General features: G+C 49.4%; 1 protein-coding gene and 1 pseudogene across 1 annotated transcript; one reads left to right on the top strand and one right to left on the bottom strand.

Moving 5' to 3' along the window:
* Nucleotides 1-7: 7 nt before the first annotated feature.
* Lix1l (limb and CNS expressed 1 like) lies at nucleotides 8-20684 on the bottom strand. Its single transcript, XM_075978097.1, has 6 exons — nucleotides 20305-20684; nucleotides 13517-13680; nucleotides 5703-5843; nucleotides 3033-3128; nucleotides 2225-2302; nucleotides 8-379 (listed from the first exon to the last, which is right to left on the bottom strand). The coding sequence occupies exons 1-6, from the start codon at nucleotides 20594-20596 to the stop codon at nucleotides 137-139; spliced, it is 1014 nt and encodes a 337-aa protein (XP_075834212.1). The 5' UTR covers nucleotides 20597-20684; the 3' UTR covers nucleotides 8-136.
* LOC142853549 (large ribosomal subunit protein eL32-like) lies at nucleotides 14779-15522 on the top strand (annotated as a pseudogene).
* Nucleotides 20685-21252: the final 568 nt, after the last annotated feature.

A 21252-nucleotide genomic window follows, 5' to 3' on the forward strand; every position in this document is an offset into this window, starting at 1 on the left:
CCAGGTGTAGAGTTTATACATATATATCTATATTTAAAAGTATAAAATTGAGAAAGTATATACAGAAATCGTCCTACGTCTTAGAAAGGAGACATACAAAAAAGGGCCTGATGAGCATGGCAGTGAGGGCAGGTGCTTAGCAGCTGGAGGAATGCATATTGCCCAACTGCCCAGCCGCCAGCATGAGGATGTCCTTCTTCTCCTTGTGGAAGCGCAGCTCCTTGCCCGCCAGCCGGGCTTCATCCAGCTCCCGCTCAGTAGAGGCCAGCTCTCTAGACAGTGCCCCCGGCACACTCTGCTCCCTGTTCACCCAGTCCAGAGCCATCTGGTGGCGGATATCATCATCCAGGGCCCGGTGCGAATAATGAGCCAACACCTCCTGGTCAGGGAGAGGAATGCAGAGGTCACGGAGAAGGTAAAAATCATCATATAGCACAGGACCCCTAGACAGACACATGTCCTACACATAGCACAGGACCCCTAGACAGACACATGTCCTACACAATATAGCACAGGACCCCTATAGACAGACACATGTCCTACACAATATAGCACAGGACCCCAATAGACAGACACATGTCCTACACAATATAGCACAGGACCCCTATAGACAGACACATGTCCTACACAATATAGCACAGGACCCCAGTAGACAGACACATGTCCTACACAATATAGCACAGGACCCCAATAGACAGACACATGTCCTACACATTATAGCACAGGACCCCAGTAGACAGACACATGTCCTACACATTATAGCACAGGACCCCTAGACAAACACATGTCCTACACAATATAGCACAGGACCCCAATAGACAGACACATGTCCTACACTTCATTGCACAGGGACCCCAATAGACAGACACATGTCTTACACATTATAGCACAGGACCCCAATAGACACGTAAATGTCCTACACATCATTGCACAGGGACCCAATAGACAGACACATGTCCTACACATTATAGCAGAGGACCCCAATAGACAAACACATGTCCTACACATTATAGCACAGGACCCCAATAGACAGACACATGTCCTACACATTATAGCACAGGACCCCAATAGACAGACACATGTCCTACACATTATAGCACAGGACCCCAATAGACACGTAAATGTCCTACACATCATTGCACAGGGACCCAACAGACAGGCACATATCTACACAGTATAGCATAGTCTGAACTGAAGTTAGCACATGACCTACGAAGATTGGTTTTCCCTTATGTTATAAGAGTTTGAGTAAAACAGAAGGGGGGGGGCTTGGATGTATGCACAGACGAGGGAGGCGCAGGGGCTCTGCCATGGGGAGCACAGTGAAAGCTCTGAGCTCGGGGACCACACCTTCAGTGCCCCAGCAGCACGCAGAAGGTATCTGACTTAGGTGGGAAATGTGGTCATCTTTTAAAAACAACAAAATCTCCTAAATGTGAAAACCTCAGCACACTGTCTCAGGTCACCATGAACACTTCCTCAAGGGACTGTAGGAATGCCCATAACTTGCCAAAACTATTTTACAAATGCAATGCTTATTTCATTTCTTCTGCTCCAGCCAGCTCCTTGTCACAGAAGGAACTGAAAGCTCCATGGGACACTGGAGGCTGATCTGTGATTTAATGTGACAGACTTGGTCCTCTGGTTCTTAGTGAGAAGGACACCAGAATGGGGCGGTTTCAGAGCTGTCGGCCCATCTTGGAGGGGAGCCATGGTGGGGCAGACTAGTTCATGTCATGGCAGCTTGGAGACAGAGGCCAAGGAGGCTGTTTTGTTTTGAGACAGGGTCTCACAATGTAGCACGAGCTACCATGGAACTTGCTAGAATTCAGAGATCCACCTGCCTCTGCCTCCTAAGTGCTGGGATTAAAGGCATCAGCTACCAAACCCAGTTCAGTCAAAGAGTTTCCTAAGGGAAACTTCATAGTGGGGAAGCACGGTAAGAGGGCCACAATGACATTCAGACAGCAAAGAATACCAGGACAGACTGGGTGCCTTTAGGAGGCAGAGGCAGGCAGATCTCTGAGTTTGAGGCCAGCCTGGTCTACAGAGCGAGTTCCAGGACAGCCAGGGCTGCACAGAGAAGCCCCGTCTCGACAAACTAAAATGATGAAAGAATGCGAGAGCAAAGAGGATGCTGAAATAGGGCCTAAAGCAATGACGGCCTGGCAGCCATTTGAAGCCCAAAGCAGCTCTTCACCCTTTTCCCTCAGCTGACTCCTACCTGTCGAGAGCACTGTCTTTCCCTCATGGCCTTGAGGCTGCCATTCCAGTGCAGCAGCTGAAAAACTGTCATGAGCTCCTGTGGAAAGAAGATGGGAAATACTAGCGTGATGGCTAATTCTGGTTGTTGACTTGCTACCTGGAATTAACTAAGCCCCAAGCTGCTGGTGCACTGTGAGGGACTTTTCTTGATGGGATCATTTGTAGTGGGAACAAACACACAAACACCTCCCTTAAATCCGGGCCACACTGTGGCAGCCTATATAAGGACATGGAGGAAGGAAGCTTGCTTTCACCAGTGCGTCCATTCCTTCACTGGTATTAGAGCCTGCTTTGGGATTCTGGTATGCACTGAAGACCAGCTAAGACATCCAATCTCTACTGGACAACTCCTGGATTACTGAAGACAGACTTTGTTGGAAAACTCAGACCACAGCCTATAAATTACTCTAATAAATTGTGTGTGTGTGTGAGAGAGAGAGAGAGAGAGAGAGTGCATTCTGTCTGTTCTGGTTCTCCAGATAATCCTGGCTGATACAGTCAGGATAGTGATTTTAAATTATACCACATCAGAATCAAATGGGACAAAATGTATTTTTGGAAGCATCTCTAATATCTATCTAATCCCCGACTCTGGTGTGCCCTTGGGGGAAGAAAGGTAATTGTACTTTGAAAATCTAACCACCTTCTCTCCATCTGTTCCCCTCCCCCGCCCCAGAACAATAAGGTAGAGATGAGTAGGTGACATTGAACTTGCTGTGTCAGGCTGACCTCTGTGATTAGAGCCAGGAAAGAAGGTGGGGCAGTACCTGGAACTCCAGCATTGACTTGCCCTTATTAGATTCCAGCATGAATCGAAAAGCACCAATCCCTGTATTTGGGTTGTCAGCTTCCTCTCTGTTACCCTGGTAACAGGAATGAAAAAGACAAGTAGGGTTTCAATCAGAATTACCACTTTGACCAGCATTACCCAATAGAACTTAGTAACATTTTTATGCACATGTATGCGCTCGCGTGTGCACTTGTGTATGTGTACTCATCTGGAGTTACTCCTGAGGAGCACTGACCCCTCCTCTGAGACAGACTGCTGGCCTCAGGCTTACCCGTTATGCTAGGCTGACTAGCCAAGAGCCCTAGGGATACCCAGCTCTGGAGCTGCACATGTGACCAGAGCCCTAGGGATACCCCGCTCGGGCTACACATGTGACCAGAGCCCTAGGGATATCCCGCTCGGGCTACACATGTGACCAGAGCCCTAGGGATATCCCGCTCGGGCTACACATGTGAGCTGCCACACTAGCCTAGTATTTCAAGTGGGCTTTGGGGATCAAACTAAGGACCTCCTGCCTGAAAGGCAAATGCTTTTGTCTGCTGACCCACTCCCCAGCCCTTCATGAGCCACATACTTAATTTCTTTTAAAAGAATTTTTAAAAGATGGTGCGTGTGTCTGTGGTATGTACAAATGCCAACAGAGGCCAGAAGGAGGCGGCAGCAGATCCCCTTGGAAGTGGAGTTACCTGCAGCCTGCCTGACACAGGGAACTGAACTTGGGTCCTCTGAGAAAGCAAGTGCTTTCTGAGCCATTTTTTTATTTGTTTGATTTTAAATTTTCCAGTTGCTACATTGAAATAAAAACAAATAGCTTAAGAGTCTATTCTGTGTGCGCGCCAGTGTGGAGGCCGGGGATTGACTGGGTCTCTTCCCCTCTCTGTCCCTCCATCTGATTTACAAGTAAACGCTGAGCTCTATGATTGGGTTCAGTGAATGGCCAGAGTTCTAGGGATCTGCCTGTCTCCACTCACAGAGCTACCTTGTTCTTTGTGACTTTCACATCATGCCTCCCAACCACGCCCATTTCCCTCCCCACCCCAAAATAAAACAAAATAAAATTTTAGAGAAGGGGAGGAAGAAAGGAGGAAGAGGGAATTTTTGTTATGGAAGCTGCAATGTGAAAACGGTGAGTCACGCAGTAAACCCCGTTATCCCTACAGTTTTAGGTGTGGGCGATCAAGGCCCCTGATTCCTGCTGCACCACTGATGCTGGACTCTACCTGGACATCTTGTTGCTGCCCTGTGTCCTGGAGATCCTGCAACTCTGGGTCCATAGGGCTGGCACACCCCTCACCCCGACCATATCTAGCACAGATGAGGTGGATGCTGGGGTGTGCCAACACATAACCCTGGTTCTGGGCTGGGGTGGTTGCAGGGTTAGTCTGCCTGCCAATCCCGTCTTTGCCACCAGGGTGGGCTCTCCAGCATTGCCTCGGCTCGTTCACCCCTTGTAGGGGGGGAGCAAGGGGCGGGGCCGGTTCTCCCTAACCAGGTCTTCAGGGCCCGGGTGTACTGCCTTGCCCAGGAGGAGCAGGGACCACTCTCTGAGTGTTGCAGCTGATAAGGGGCAGGGACAGTGCTCCCACTCTTTAATTTTTGGTTTTTCAAGACAGGGTTTCTCAGTGTAGCCCTGGCTGTCCTGGAACTCCCTCTGTAGACCAGGCTGACCTCAAACTCACAAAGATCTGCTGTCTGGGCCTCCCACGTGCTAGGATTAAAGGTGTGCCCAGCACTGCCTGGCCATCAACACCTGCTGATAGAAGGGGAGGGCATCTCTCCCCAGCCCGTGTTGCAGAGCTACCTGTCTTAAAGGAACAGGAACTGGAATTTTTAAACCAAACTTAGAAGTAAAATTCAAGCATGAAGCTATTTCATTATTTTAATAGCTCTAAAATCCCATAAATTGGGACCAGTGAAACCAGTAAGAGGGCTCAGCACTTAAAGATACTTCCCTCCACACCTGGAAACCCGAGTTTGATACCAGACTCATCACGGCTGAAGGAGAAAACCACAATGGCCTCCCAGAAGTTGTCCTCTGACCTCTACAGATGTGCCATGGCATGTATATAAACATGCTAAAGATTTCATTATTATTTTTGTTTGAGATGGGTTCTCTCTATGGCCCTGGCTATTCTGGAACTCACATACGTCTATTTGCCTCCGGAGTGTTAGGATTAAAGGTATGTATCACCATGGCTATCATTATAATTTAAAAATTTTTAATATAATTTTTAATCCCACAAATCTTGAATTAAAAGCATCTAGATACTGTCTGGAAAAATGGCTCAGAGGTTAAAAGCTCTGGCTGCTCTTCCAGAGGTCCTGAGTTCAATTCCCACATGGTGGCTCACAACCATCTGTAACGAGATCTGGTGCCCTCTTCTGGCCTGCAGGCATACATGCAGGCTGAATACTGTGTACGTAATAAGTCTTTTTAAAAAGTATCTTAGATACCAAAGGAACACAAAGACAAATCATTAAACATAAAAACACAGATCTAGAATTAAAGGCAGACATGGAGCACACAACACACACAAAATCGATAGAATAAACAGAATAGAAAAGCAGCAGAGGGAAGAACAAAAGCGCATGGGTTCCCCAGCTCTGCCACCCCCTGCTTCCCTCCTCCCATTCCCAAGTTATTTACATTGAAAGACGCCAGGGCCTCTGAGACACTCTTCTCAATAAACTCATCGGTGATTCTTCGGGATGGATGCTCGTTAAACACGGAGTTCATTAGCGCAATCTTCGCAGCACTTCGCCGGGCCTCAGCTTTGGTGGGGCAAAACTGGGTTGGGGGAGAAAGAATGAGAGCACTGAGCGAGAGGAAGAGCAGCAGGAAGGAGGCCACGGAGGAGGAGACATTTGGACACCACGGATGAATCAGTGTGTTCATCACACTTTCCCGAGCGTTGCTGTGAAATGCCTGGGGTGTTTGAAAACAACTTTGACTCAACATCCTGAAGTCATTAAAGCATTGGAGATGACTGGCTCATACCAAATTGAATGCAGGGCGAGGAAGGCTGCTGAAGTCAGCATATAATCACAAGACATGGAACATGCTTCTATTTAAACTGTCAACAGAACTAACTACTCAAAAGCCAGCTCCTGGCCCGCTTTTTTGGGTGATGGTGTCTGAATTCTAGATAACCCAAGATTAAGTCAGGCCATGACCCGTTAGAAGCACCCCTCTGGGATTCTTGCTCTTCACTCTTAGTGGTAAGCAGGCAGGTCACAGGCGCTACCTCAGTAGGGTCTAAGTCTGAAGATGTCTTTCCCCACAGTGGGTGCAGGGACATGCAGCTAAGGGAAGGCAGGCTGGCTGAGGAAAGCAAGGGAAGCAGCAGAAACTTGTTTTAAACTGCAACCAACACGGTATCGGGGCAAATACAATTTTCAGAAGTCTTCCCAATGTCAGATCCCCACCACCACACTGCTCTGGGATACCCCCCATCACACTGCTCTGGGATAATCCCCCCTCCATCACACTGCTCTGGGATAATCCCCCCCCCCTCCGCCATCACACTGCTCTGGGATAATCCTCCCTCCATCACACTGCTCTGGGATAATCCCCCCCCCTCCGCCATCACACTGCTCTGGGATAATCCCCCCATCACACTGCTCTGGGATAATCTCCCCCCTCCATCACACTGCTCTGGGATAATCCCCCCATCACACTGCTCTGGGATAACCCCCCATCACACTGCTCTGGGATAATCACCCCTCCATCACACTGCTCTGGGATAACCCCCCCATCACACTGCTCTGGGATAATCCCCCCTCCATCACACTGCTCTGGGATAATCCCCCCATCACACTGCTCTGGGATAATCCCCCCATCACACTGCTCTGGGATAACCCCCCCATCACACTGCTCTGGGATAACCCCCCATCACACTGCTCTGGGATAATCCCCCCCGGCATCACACTGCTCTGGGATAATCCCCCATCACACTGCTCTGGGATAATCCCCCCCCCCGGCATCACACTGCTCTGGGATAATCCCCCCCCTCACACTGCTCTGGGATAATCCCCCCCCGGCATCACACTGCTCTGGGATGATCCCCCCCATCACACTGCTCTGGGATAATCCCCCCATCACACTGCTCTGGGATAATCCCCCCCCGGCATCACACTGCTCTGGGATAATCCCCCCCATCGCACTGCTCTGGGATAATCCCCCCTCCATCACACTGCTCTGGGATAATCCCCCCCTCCATCACACTGCTCTGGGATAACCCCCCCATCACACTGCTCTGGGATAATCCCCCCCCTCCATCACACTGCTCTGGGATAATCCCCCCATCACACTGCTCTGGGATAATCCCGCCCCCAATCACACTGCTCTGGATTAAATCCCCCCTCCGCCATCACACTGCTCTGGGATAATCCCCCCCGGCATCACACTGCTCTGGGATACCCCCATCACACTGCTCTGGGATAACCCCCCCCAATCACACTGCTCTGGGATAATCTCCCCCCTCCATCACACTGCTCTGGGATAATCCCCCCCCAATCACACTGCTCTGGGATAATCCCCCCATCACACTGCTCTGGGATAATCCCCCCATCACACTGCTCTGGGATAATCCCGCCCCCAATCACACTGCTCTGGGATAATCCCCCATCACACTGCTCTGGGATAACCCCCCAATCACACTGCTCTGGGATAATCTCCCCCCTCCATCACACTGCTCTGGGATAATCCCCCCTCCATCACACTGCTCTGGGATAATCCCCCCTCCATCACACTGCTCTGGGATAATCCCCCCCATCACACTGCTCTGGGATAATCCCCCCATCACACTGCTCTGGGATAATCCCCCCATCACACTGCTCTGGGATAAACCCCCCACGGCATAACACTGCTCTGGGATAATCTCCCCCCTCCATCACACTGCTCTGGGATAACCCCCCCTCTATCACACTGCTCTGGGATAATCCCCCCCATCACACTGCTCTGGGATAATCCCCCCATCACACTGCTCTGGGATAACCCCCCCCCCCGGCATCACACTGCTCTGGGATAATCCCCCCTCCATCACACTGCTCTGGGATAATCCCCCCATCACACTGCTCTGGGATAATCCCCCCCCATCACACTGCTCTGGGATAATCCCCCCATCACACTGCTATGGGATAACCCCCCCCCGGCATCACACTGCTCTGGGATAATCCCCCCTCCATCACACTGCTCTGGGATAATCCCCCCATCACACTGCTCTGGGATAATCCCCCCCCATCACACTGCTCTGGGATAATCCCCCATCACACTGCTCTGGGATAACCCCCCCAATCACACTGCTCTGGGATAATCTCCCCCCTCCATCACACTGCTCTGGGATAATCCCCCATCACACTGCTCTGGGATAACCCCCCAATCACACTGCTCTGGGATAATCTCCCCCCTCCATCACACTGCTCTGGGATAATCCCCCCATCACACTGCTCTGGGATAAACCCCCCCCGGCATAACACTGCTCTGGGATAATCTCCCCCCTCCATCACACTGCTCTGGGATAACCCCCCCTCTATCACACTGCTCTGGGATAATCCCCCCATCACACTGCTCTGGGATAATCCCCCCCCAATCACACTGCTCTGGGATAATCCCCCATCACACTGCTCTGGGATAACCCCCCAATCACACTGCTCTGGGATAATCTCCCCCCTCCATCACACTGCTCTGGGATAATCCCCCCTCCATCACACTGCTCTGGGATAATCCCCCCTCCATCACACTGCTCTGGGATAATCCCCCCCATCACACTGCTCTGGGATAATCCCCCCCCGGCATCACACTGCTCTGGGATAATCCCCCCCATCACACTGCTCTGGGATAATCCCCCCCCATCACACTGCTCTGGGATAATCCCCCCCCCGCCATCACACTGCTCTGGGATAATCCCCCCGGCATCACACTGCTCTGGGATAATCCCCCCATCGCACTGCTCTGGGATAATCCCCCCATCACACTGCTCTGGGATAATCCCCCCTCCATCACACTGCTCTGGGATAATCCCCCCCTCCATCACACTGCTCTGGGATAACCCCCCCATCACACTGCTCTGGGATAATCCCCCCCTCCATCACACTGCTCTGGGATAATCACCCCTCCATCACACTGCTCTGGGATAATCCCCCCATCACACTGCTCTGGATTAAATCCCCCCTCCGCCATCACACTGCTCTGGGATAATCCCCCCATCACACTGCTCTGGGATACCCCCATCACACTGCTCTGGGATAACCTCCCCCAATCATACTGCTCTGGGATAATCTCCCCCCTCCATCACACTGCTCTGGGATAATCCCCCCATCACACTGCTCTGGGATAATCCCCCCCCCATCACACTGCTCTGGGATAATCCCCCATCACACTGCTCTGGGATAACCCCCCCAATCACACTGCTCTGGGATAATCTCCCCCCTCCATCACACTGCTCTGGGATAATCCCCCCCATCACACTGTTCTGGGATAATCCCCCCCCATCACACTGCTCTGGGATAATCCCCCATCACACTGCTCTGGGATAACCCCCCCAATCACACTGCTCTGGGATAATCTCCCCCCTCCATCACACTGCTCTGGGATAATCCCCCCTCCATCACACTGTTCTGGGATAAATCCCCCCCGCCATCACGCTACCCTGAAATAACTAGTCTTTTCATCAGGTGCGCAGAAGCCTCTGGACCCTTTGCCATTCATGATTAACAGGGGCAGTGTGGCTTTTTGCTTTCTGGAACTCACTGTGTAGACCAGGTTAGCCCTGAACACACAGAGATCCCTCTGCCTCCCAAGTGCTAGGGTTAAGACATGTGCCACCACATGGGCTTGATGTTTCAGCTTTCTAAAGGACAGTGGGAGATGTTGGTCCCTTAGCTACCGCTATTGGTCACTCCTAATTCCCTCTGAGACGGCATACGGGGCTTGATATGTTCACACTAAGGCTTTCTGTTTTAGTTTCCCTATTTCTACTTTATTACCAGCCTCTTAAGCACTTTATCCCATAATACTACTTCTGTAAAAGTCAGCCTTGAAGAGACCCAGCAGGGAGACTTTCATCTGCCAAGGCGGATTTAAATAACAAGCTAAAAGGGTCCGGGGACAGATAACTGCACTCCCAGAAAATAACAAATCAAAGTATAAGAATGGTTCCTTTGTCGGGTGGTGGTGGCGCACGCCTTTAATCCCAGCACTCGGGAGGCAGAGGCAGGGGGATCTCTGTGAGTTCGAGACCAGCCTGGTCTACAAGGGCTAGTTCCAGGACAGGCTCCAAAGCCACAGAAAAACCCTGTCTCGAAAAACCAAAAAAAAAAAAAAGAATGGTTCCTTTATGAGCATCATAAAATTCAAACTGCCCTTCAAACTATGAGCAGGTGAGAAGAAGGAACCATATTTTTCTTTAGCAAAAGTCTGAGGCTCCAGCTTAGAACACCAGAGATGGATTCCTAGAGCAAGCTGGCGACAGAGGCTAGCCACGCTGGCAAACTCTGGGTTTGAGAGACTGGAGATTGAGGATGTCCCCCCACATCGCCCTAGGGTTCCACACGTACACATACACGTGTAGTGCGCCCACGCTGTGCACACCACACACATGATATGAAAAACTAAATGTAAGCATTAGTCATCCTGGGCTTTTATTTATCCGAAATGGCTCAAGTGTTGAGTCAGAAAGCTTCCAAACCAGGCGTACTAATGCATGCCAGGACTACAGAGACCCTGTCTCAGAAAAACAAACTAAATAAATAATAAAACAGGGTTTCCTTTGGACCTTCTGTGTGAGCCAAGAACTGAGAGCTTATCTATGCTAAGGTCGGAGTGGGTGGCAGGGTTTTAATACTGAACAAGGAAGAAGACATTTTGCAAGGCTCTGGATCCAATCTTATGTGTACGCACACAGATATACATATTTACAGAGCCAGAAAAAGAAAAGCAACCAAGACCAAGCCCGCAACCCTTAAAGAGACAATGGGTACTGATGCATTATAAGTCATATGATGGGGAAGCCCGAGGGCTATTGTGATCTGGCTGCACCCAGATGGCTTGGCCGCCCTCATTCCCCCTGACCGACAGCTGAACTTCCTTGTACCCAGTATTTGACAAGGATGTTTGTGTTCCTTCTGGTGTGTGGTGCTTTGCAGAAGTGTTCTTCCGTACAGATGCCCTGACCTTGACCTCAGGTTCTGGCTGCTCAATGTGGCTAGGGCCAGCTTCCTAAAGATATAAAAGGCTCTAGCTTGGGACAAAATAAAAATTGTTCTTCCTCCAGCATTGAAGCCTCCGCATCTGAATCCCATCACACACACCCCTGCCAGTCTTGGCATTCAAGCTGTGCTGGCTACAGGAAACAGCAAGGGTTCCAACCTTATCTAAAGGTGATATAATCACGTGAAAACTAATCAAAAGTGTCTATTGTCCTCTTTAAATTCCTATTCAGAGCTGGCAGTGGTGGCACATGCCTTTAATCCCAGCACTTGGGAGGCAGAGGCAGGCAGATCTTTGTGAGTTCGAGGCCAGCCTGGTCTACAAGAGGACAGGCTCCAAAGCCACAGAGAAATCCTGTCTCGAAAAACAAAACAAAAACCAACAACAATTCCTATCCAAACTCTTAAGTTGACATTTCGAAAGCTGCCTTCCTGTCTGAATTGTTTTTGTTTTTTGGAGACAGGGTTTCTCTGTGTAACAGTCCTGGCTGTCCTGGAACTTACTTTGTAGACCAGGCTGGCCTACTCACAGAGATCCACCTGCCTCTGTCTCCTGAGTGCTGGGATTAAAGGCGTGAGCCACCACTGCCCAGCTGAAAAATCAATTCTTGATGATTATATTCATATCAATCTACATTTCTTTTTTTAATATTTATTTATTTATTGTGTATCCAATATTCTGTCTGTGTGTATGCCTGCAGGCCAGAAGAGGGCACCAGACCTCATTACAGATGGTTTGTGAGCCACCATGTGGTTGCCGGGAATTGAACTCAGGACCTTTGGAAGAGCAGGCAGTGCTCTTAACCTCTGAGCCATCTCTCCAGCCCTCTACATTTCTTTTAAAAGGTTTTATAATTTGTTTTGTTATTTTTATTTTGTGTGTGTATATGTGTGTGTGTGTATTAGAGAGAGAGAGAGAGAGAGAGAGAGAGAGAGAGAGAGAGAGAGAGAGAGAGAGATAAAAAACCTTGGCTGCTGGATTCGGTTCCTGTTCCCTGCTTGTGTACAGGACTGCTGATCTGTGAGTCTACCCCTACATAATACTCCACTCTGAGTTAGTGTAGGACTTTACTACACTCGACAACAGGAGTGAGTGCCTGTAGAGGCAGTCCAGAGTATCAGGTCCCTGGAGCGGTCTGATGCGAGTGCTGGGATCTGAACGTGGTCCTCTGAAAGAGCAGCAGGTGCTCACGGTGGCTAAACCATCTCTTCCGCCTCCCACTTCTCACTGGCCTGTAAAGAAGCTATTCTCTCACCACTGTCGGTCTTCCGTGACTGTGCAGCGGTGGGGAAACTTTTAGGACAATGCAACCCGGGGAGAAGGCTGTAGTTCATGGGAAGAGGTTTTGCCTAGTATGCAGGAGGCCCTGGGATCAGTCCCCAAGAACTGCACATAGGGCGTGATAGTGCAAGGCCAATAATCCCTGCACTTCCAAGATGGAGGCAGAAGGATCAGCAGTTCAACATGATTGTCCCTAACTCCGTAGTTTGAGGACAGGCTGGGATACATGAAATACTTTCTTATGAAGGCTCACAACCATCTATGAGATTTGGCGCCCTCTTCTGGATGCAGGCAAACATGCAGCCAGAACACTACATAATAAATAAATAAATCTTAAAAAGAATAAAAGGAAGGAAGAGGGACTAGACAAAAATGACTGGGTAGTTAAGAGCACTTCTTGCTCTTCCAGAGGACCTGAGTTCAGGTTTACAGCCACCTGTAACAGCGGGGATCTGCCATCATCTTCAGGCTTCGGTGGTTCCTGCAGTCACGCATTCCCCCCACACCGACACATACATACACATGTAATTAAAAATAAAATCAGAGCAGTGGTTGGGAGGGCTGGCTGCTCTTCCAGCGGACTCGGGTTTGATTCCCAGCACCCACATGGTAGCTCACAACCATCTATCTGAGCACTCCACATATGTGCCACACAGACATACAAAACACCCATACACAGTTTAAAATGAAGGAATGGCAGGAAGTTGGAGGGCCGTCGTCGAAGTCAGATTAACGCAAAGGCGCTGGGAGTCTGACACAGTAAAAAGGGCACAATCATAACGGTTCAAGTTTGAGATGGGTTTAAGATTTTACAGACTGAAAGAAAGTGTTGAAGAGGATCTTCTGTGGTCTCAGGAGCCTCTGGTGCTTGTTGGGAGGATTTGCCCAGAGTTGGCGGTTCAACCACGTGACTTTGGTCAGGGACAATAAAATCCTTATTAGTGGTACACACTTGGCCTTGCCGCTCTTACCTGGAAACTCCCAAAACAGCTTCCCCCGGGCAGAGTGACGTAGCAGACGTAGGGAGGGCTGTTGGAGGGGACCATCTCATACACCACCAGAGCCCCGTTCTTCAAGTCGGCGCCCCGGGACTGCTTCATCTGCCAGAACTCCTGAAGAGCTTCCACCACATTCACTGCAAGAGAAGAAGCACCGGGGATGGAGAGATGGCTCAGAGGTTAAGAGCACTGCCTGCTCTTCCAAAGATCCTGAGTTCAATTCCCAGCAACCACATGGTGGCTCACAACCATCTGTAATGGGGTCTGGTGTCCTCTTCTGGTCTTCAGGCATACACACAGACAGATGTGCTCAACAGGATATATATTTGACAGATGCAATGCTTTGTGGAAGTTAGTGACAGATGCTGGGTTGAGCTAAAGACCAAAGAGGTGAAGAATGTCTAAGTCCTTATACTGTGGTGGGCAGACACAAAGGGGATGTTTAAGGTTTTACCTGTAGGAAATAAAACAATAGATGACTGTCTAAATGAAATGTTAGTAGCTGGGCGGTGGTGGTGGCATGCCTTTAATCCCACCACTCAGGAGGCAGAGGCAGATGGATCTCTGTGAGTTTGAGGCCAGCCTGGTCTACAGAATGAGTTCGAGGGCAGGCTCCAAAGCTACAGAGAAACCCTGTCTCAAAAAACTAAAAATAAATAAATAAATGGAAGGAAGGAAGGAGGAAGGAAGGAAGGAAGGAAGGAAGGAAGGAAGGAAGGAAGGAAGGCAGGCAGGCAGGCAGGCAGGCAGGCAGGCTAGTGACAAATCCTATCCACAGGGATAAAGACACTAAAATAACACATGGGGTAGACTTGTACCTCAGTTGTTAGGAATATATGCTTAGCACCCTTGAAGCCTTGGTGCACGTTCCAGCTCCAATCTCTCCTTCCCTTAGCTCCCCAAGGACACCATGAAACTACAGAATATTTGAAATCATAAGAATAAAAAGAGGGGCTGGAAAAATAGCTCAGGAGTTATGGGCACTTGCTGAGCAATCAAGAGAACTGAAATCAGATCCCAGAACCCACAGAACAAGCCAGGTGTCTCCCAAATACCTGTAGCCTCAGCTCTGATGGATCCAATTCCACCTGTGGCCTCCTCATGAGTTGAGGTATGCACACACCTGCACATAGACCAGACAGACAGACAGACAGACAGACAGACACACACACACACACACACACACACCCCTCATAAACTAGATCTAAAACAGGGAATAAACCCAGGGACCGAGGATGTGCTGCAGAAGTAGAGTGCTGGCCCACAGAGCTCCAGCTCTGGGTTTAATTCCCAAGTGCTGTGGAGGATGAGGGGAGTAACACAGGAACAACAGTAATACAAGAATAATTAAGGGCCAGGGGAGGCAGCACACATCTCTAATCCCAGCTCTGAGAAGGCTGAGCCCAAAGGATTCCAAATTTGAGGTCAGCCAGGATTACTTGAGAGCCTTCCTCACAAAACAAAACAAACAAGCAAAACTCCTAAAAAACACAGAGGTTAAAAAAAAAAAAGATTAGCTTGTTTTTTTTGGGAGGGGGGAGACATCATAGCTGCCCTCCAGCCTCTGGTGAAGCCCAAGATTGTCAAAAAGAGGACCAAGAAGTCCATCCAGCACCAGTCAGACCGATTTGTCAAGATTAAGCGAAACTGGCGGAAGCCCAGAGGTATTGACAACAGGGTGTGGAGAAGAGTCAAGGGCCAGATCCTGATGCCCAACATTGGTTATGGGAGCAACAAGAAAACCAAGCACACGCTGCCTAGCAGCTTCCGGAAGTTTCTGGTCCACAGCATCAAGGAGCAGGAGGTGCTGCTGATTTGCACAAGTCTTACTGTGCTGAGATTGCTCACAGTGTTTCCTCCTAGAACCGAAAACCATCGTGGAAAGAGCAGTGCAGCGGGCCATCAGAGTCACCAGCCCCAACGCCAGGTTGCGCAGAGAAGAGAATGACAGCTTGCGTGCATGTTTTATCTGTGTTTAAATAAAACCACAAAAACTGCAACAAAAAAAGAATAAAGACAATATTGTGGTAAGGATGAAGGAGTTAAAAAATAATGAATAGGCAATGGCATTGCAAGGTCAGAAGTTTTCCCTGTTCATACAGGTTTGTAAGAATAAGCTGCGGAGGTTCATCGAAAATATTATGGAAAATAGGAAAGCTGCTTAACAATATTTTATCTATGATTCCCTCTTCTTTTTAGAAGACCATACCTAACCTATAGTGCACAGAAGTTCTGTAAAGACAGCATTGTGAAGTAGCAGTGACTTTAGTAAGGACATAGTATGACAGAGACATAGTAAAGCCAAATAGTGCATCCCACCAAGATGTGTTTAATCCCTGGAACCTGTGGATATCACCTCACATGAAAAAGGCTTTGCCAGAGTGTTTAAGGAATCTGACTCATGGAAATCATCCTAGATTATACAGGTGGCGCGGGGAGGCAGAGGGAAGTGGATCACTATGAGTTCAAGGCTAGCCTGATCTGCATTATGACTTCCAGGCTAGCTAGAGCTACACAGGTAAGATCCAGTCTCAAAAAACAAAAAGAAACAGCAACAAAACTGTTAGGGGTGCTCAGGATTGACAAAGCACAGAAGAGGAGAAGGCACAGAGGTATGCAAAGCCATGTGGTCATGATCAGGGCTCAGGAATGTCACTGCCACCAGAAGCTGGAGAAGGCAAGGGACACTAGACTTTCTGGCAGCATCTCGCTAACATCCCTTTGACCCAGTGATACTGATGCTGACATCTGGCCTGCAGAAGAACACACTCTTTTGTTTTAGTTTTTTGAAACAAGGGCTCACATAGCTCAGGTTGGCCTCCAACTCCCCATATAGCCAGGATGGCCATTAATTTCCATTTTTCTTTCTGCCTCCATCTCCCAAGTAAGATTATAGACGTGCACCACCACAGACACTTCATTTCTGTTGTTTATTTCACTGCTGTTTTAAGCAGCAGAATTTGTGTTGCTTTGTTATTATAGCCAGAAGAAATTAACAGGGGTGCTGATTCAATATTTCCAAAAATTGTAAATGCGCATACCAGTTTAGCTCCAGTGACATTTTTAGAAAAAGAATCTGTCTGTGATTCTGACGACAAAGGGTAGCTAAGGAGAAAATATCACACAATTTTTTTTTTTTTTGGTTTTTCGAGACAGGGTTTCTCTGTGGTTTTGTTCTTTTTTTTTTTTTTTTTGATTTTTCGAGACAGGGTTTCTCCGTAGCTTTTTGGTTCCTGTCCTGGAACTAGCTCTTATAGACCAGGCTGGCCTCGAACCCACAGAGATCCGCCTGCCTCTGCCTCCCGAGTGCTGGGATTAGCGCCACCACTGCCCGGCTTCTCTGTGGTTTTGGAGCCTGTCCTGGAACTAGCTCTTGTAGACCAGGCTGGTCTCGAACTCACAGAGATCCGCCTGCCTCTGCCTCCCAAGTGCTGGGATTAAAGGCGTGCGCCACCACCGCCTGGCACAAAATGTATTTATTATTGAGCTGGAGAGATGGCTCACTGGTTTAAAGCACTACTCTGTCAGATGACCCGGGTTCAATTCCCAGCACCCACAATGTGGCTCAAAACCATCTGTAAGTCCAGTCCCTGGGGACTCAACACGCCCTTCTGGTCTCTGTGGGCACCAGGCACGAACATGAAACACAGACATGCATGCAGGTAAAACATCTACATACATTAAAAAAAAAACCCTTTAAATCAAGACAAGTACTATAATATCTAGTTTGTTTGTTTTTTTAAATATACAACTTAAGGAACAGTTTGGAAGTTACAGAAGCAGGATTAAGAAATAATAATTCATTTGGCTCCCAGACAAGCCCTCTTTCTATTGTACTATCTGTTTTATTGTGGCATTAATCCTCCCATTCTCAAAAGCGGACTGAGCTTTATCAAGATAGACTGAATATGTACCGTGTTCACCACTGCGTCTGGCAAGCAGTCATTGTTTGTTAGATGAATAAATGGAACAGATAAGGCATACAAAGAGTAAGCAATATCACCAAGATCACACAGCCACTGTATGACAGAGTCACGTACCCAATTCAAATTCTATACACTGTAAGATCCAACAGCAAGCCAGGCATGATGGCACATGCTTGTAGTCTCAGGGAAGGGAAGCTGAGGCAGGGGACTCACCATGATCTTGAAAGCCTGAACTACACAGTGAGTTCCATGACAACCTGGGCTATATACCAAAACCTTGTCTCGAAAACCAAATCAAACCAAAACAAAGTAGCCAGCACAATAGTGTGTGTGATTTTTGAGCAGGTACGGCTAGGGGAATGGGGAGTGGGAAAGATGGTGGAAATAACAGAAGAGGGAAGTGTTTGTGTGTTTATGTGTGTGTACCTAGACGCTGAGTCCAACACTGGGGGAGGGAAATCTAAGAAGACAGCAGTGGAGATGGTGAGGAGCCTGGAGCTGTCGGAAGAAGATGAAGCACGTGAAGCGAAGATGAGGTGGGAGGTTTTGCCAGATGAAAGAGCGATCTGGACAGCGACCAAAGTAAATCATATTCAGGGCAACAGAACCATCCCCTGACTATCATGCCATCAGTCACAAGGGTATATGGGTCCATGCCAATGGAAGCTTTGCCTATTAATTGAAGCAGAATAAGTGGTTCCATGTGGTGAAGGACTTGGAGCCAAATCAGCAGAGAGCCAAATTCTCCTACAGCACTAGCCGGACACCCAGACTGGAAAGGAGAAACTCAATAATAAGAAGACCGTGGTGGGAGGTGGGGAGACTGAAAGAGAGGCTCACCGCAGAATCTGAATCCGACTGACTTCTCTTTGTCAGTGCAAGCCCTTTGTTCCGTCATCCTTTCTAAGGAAACTAAAATGGTTTTCCAGGCACCCAGTTTAGACGCCAAACTGGAGACTCTTCAGGGCAGAGAAGCACAGGTAAGAAAAGAGGGGACATTTCTCTATAATGTTCACCAAATGCCTTCGCATTTCCAAGAGGAGCTCTTCAGAATTAGGGTAACGATTGGCTACAACTACACCCCGAGGCAGGATGTTTCCTTCGGAACTGAACTGACGTAAAAGACCAGAAGCAGCAGGATATGGCTGAAGGCATTCTATCCGTATCCTCGTTAAACCCAGGAAGCTGTCTGGGAAGTAACTATGGTGGCTCACGAGTTTCAGAAATAGGTCCTCTTGTATCCCCAGCGCCTTACGGAGTCCTGGCCACAGCTGAAGTTCAAAGTGGCTCAAGAGTGCAGGGAAATGAATAGTAAGGGAACCATCAGGCCTGCAGCTAAGTCGATCTGAACATCTGTTTCCATTGAAATCTTTGTTTTTTCATAAAGATACAAATATTTAAGAGTAGGAGAAAATGACACATGTTCTTAAGGAAGAGCTAAGTAGAAAATCTGAGCCAACAATCATATTAAGTGCCCACTGTGTTGTCAGGTGCAGAATCGTAATTAATCCAATGCATAACCCTTAAAGAAACTGTTGGTCGGTGAGGTTATGAGTCCCTTCCCCCAAAGACAGCGCTGCAAGTGACAGGTCTCCAAAGCCTGTTCCTGCTGTTTCCACTACAGCTTCCTCAAGAAGAAAGGGGAGAGGGAGGGAGGGAGGGAGAGAGGGAGGGAGGGAGGGAGGGAGGGAGGGAGGGAGGGTGGGTCAGCAGCCAGAGCTAGAGGAGGAGGAGGAAAAGAAGAAGGCCGTGCAACTTTTCTCCTATTAAAATAGAAAGGATCCCGTTGCTTTCAGTCCAAGGAGGTCCCGATTAAGCAAACAGAAGTAATGTGTTTGAAATTCCAGACTTAAAGTCTGAGTCACACACCCTTCGCTGGGTGTTCCTTGTCCCTTCAACTCTGAATTTGGGACCAGAATTCTGACAGGAAATTGGTTAACAGTGCTTAAACAAAAACAACAAAGAAAATCCTCACATCCCTCTTCCCAGAAATTAGGCATCTTTAAGCTGGAGGTTTCTTAGCAAAACAGGGTTGCTGCCTGGCTCGCTTCCACAGAATTTAGCACTGAGAGAGCCAAGGCCTGAGATTTATTCTCAATTCCTGGGCAGGGGCCAGGAACACAGAGCCAGACAGACAGAGGCCCGAGTTGTGAGGCTCCAAACTGAAAGACACTGGAGAGAGGCACCGAGTCACAGGAAGCTGGCACGGCCTCAATGGTGTGAGTCCAGATTCAAAGAAGAGATTCATGTGAGTGACTTTTGAAAGCACTACCCCATTCTCCAGCAGATCTGAAGTCGCGATGGAAATCTCCTGGGGTGGGGTGGGGAGGATATGTACGTGAAGAATCACAAGGACAGGGTTAAGGAGCCGGAGTACAGGAATTGCCGAAATCGGAGAGGGATGCAGGACTGGGTAGGATGAGAAGTGCCCGGGGTCTGAGATAAAGGATGGGAGTCCACACAATAGGGGCCGGTTCTCAACGGGAGAAGGCCATTAAAACCTTAACCCTGCAGGAGTTCTGCTGCTGACAGAAAAAGTTGAAAAGAAAAGAGGGTAACGTCTGAAAAAAGAAAGGAGTCCGATTCTCTCTCTCTCTCTCTCTCTCTCTCTCTCTCTCTCTCTCTCTCTCTCTCTCTCTCTCTCTCTCTCAGTGTGTGTGTGTGTGTGTGTGTGTGTGTGTGTGTCTCGTCTGTGTGTCTGTGTCCAGAAGGAAACTCCCCAAAAGGAAATGCATGCATGCGAGGGCTGGACGCCAAGCGGAGCCACCGGGAGGACAGTGGAGCCAGCCTCCTGCCTAGTGTGTGTCCCGCAGGAGGCCAGCCCCCCATACTCACCTCGGCCATAGCCCTGCGTGTGCTTGGCGAAGCTCCTCACCACCGCCTCCACGGCCTCGCGCAGCACGGCAGGGCTCCCCGAAGCGCCGGGGGGCAGGGGCAGCCCGGGGGCCCCAGCCAGGAGCAACGGCGGCGGGGGCGGGGCGGGGGGCGGCGGGGCGGGCGGCGGGCCTGCGGGGGGTGTGGCGGCGCTAGTCGGGGCCCCGGTCACCCCCGGCCGCAGCGCTCGCAGAGTGCCTCTCCCGCCGACACCTACGCCGGGCTGCAGCCGCTGTGCTCGCATCGTCTCCATCCCGGCCGACCGCAGAGCTGGACCCCGCAGCTTGCCAGCCTGGCGAGCTAACGGTCCCAGCTACCCCAGTGAGCAAGAGCCGAGGGACTGAGGGCGGTGCCGGGGTCCAGCTGTCAGTCAAGAGCAGGCGGGTTCGAGCCAGATGCTATGCCAATCACTGGTGGAGAGGGAGGGAAGGGGAGGGCCCCTGCGCCACCTTAGGCAAATGATTGAGGAAGGCGGAGGCTGCGGGAGCCAATTGCAAAGAGAAAAGGCGATACAGTGTAAGAGGGAGAGCTTCGGAGCATCTTTGGGAATCCTGTGGTAAACGCTAGAAATCCGGCCAGACCCCTGGGGCGGGGCTTGAAGGAAAAATAGGCCTGGATGCAAGGCTGAGTAGACTTGTAACTGGAAAGGGTTCCTAGAGCTCATTTGTCAGGTCACACCACTTTCTAGATGAAGATGTGGTTCAAAGAAGGGATGCGACTCTAAGGTCGTATACTATCGGTGGTGAAGCTAAAATGGAGTATGCTGCTGACTTTTAGGAGAACATGCTATGTGGTATACTTCAGTGCACTGTCTGAACTGCAAGCATAAACCAGGCTTTAATATTTTATGAACAAGGAAAGTGATGCTCAGGAAGGTTAGATATTCTGCCCCAAATCAAATAGCTAGAC

This window comes from Microtus pennsylvanicus, chromosome 7 (assembly GCF_037038515.1).
Source record: "Microtus pennsylvanicus isolate mMicPen1 chromosome 7, mMicPen1.hap1, whole genome shotgun sequence".
NCBI classification, from domain to species: Eukaryota; Metazoa; Chordata; class Mammalia; order Rodentia; family Cricetidae; genus Microtus; species Microtus pennsylvanicus.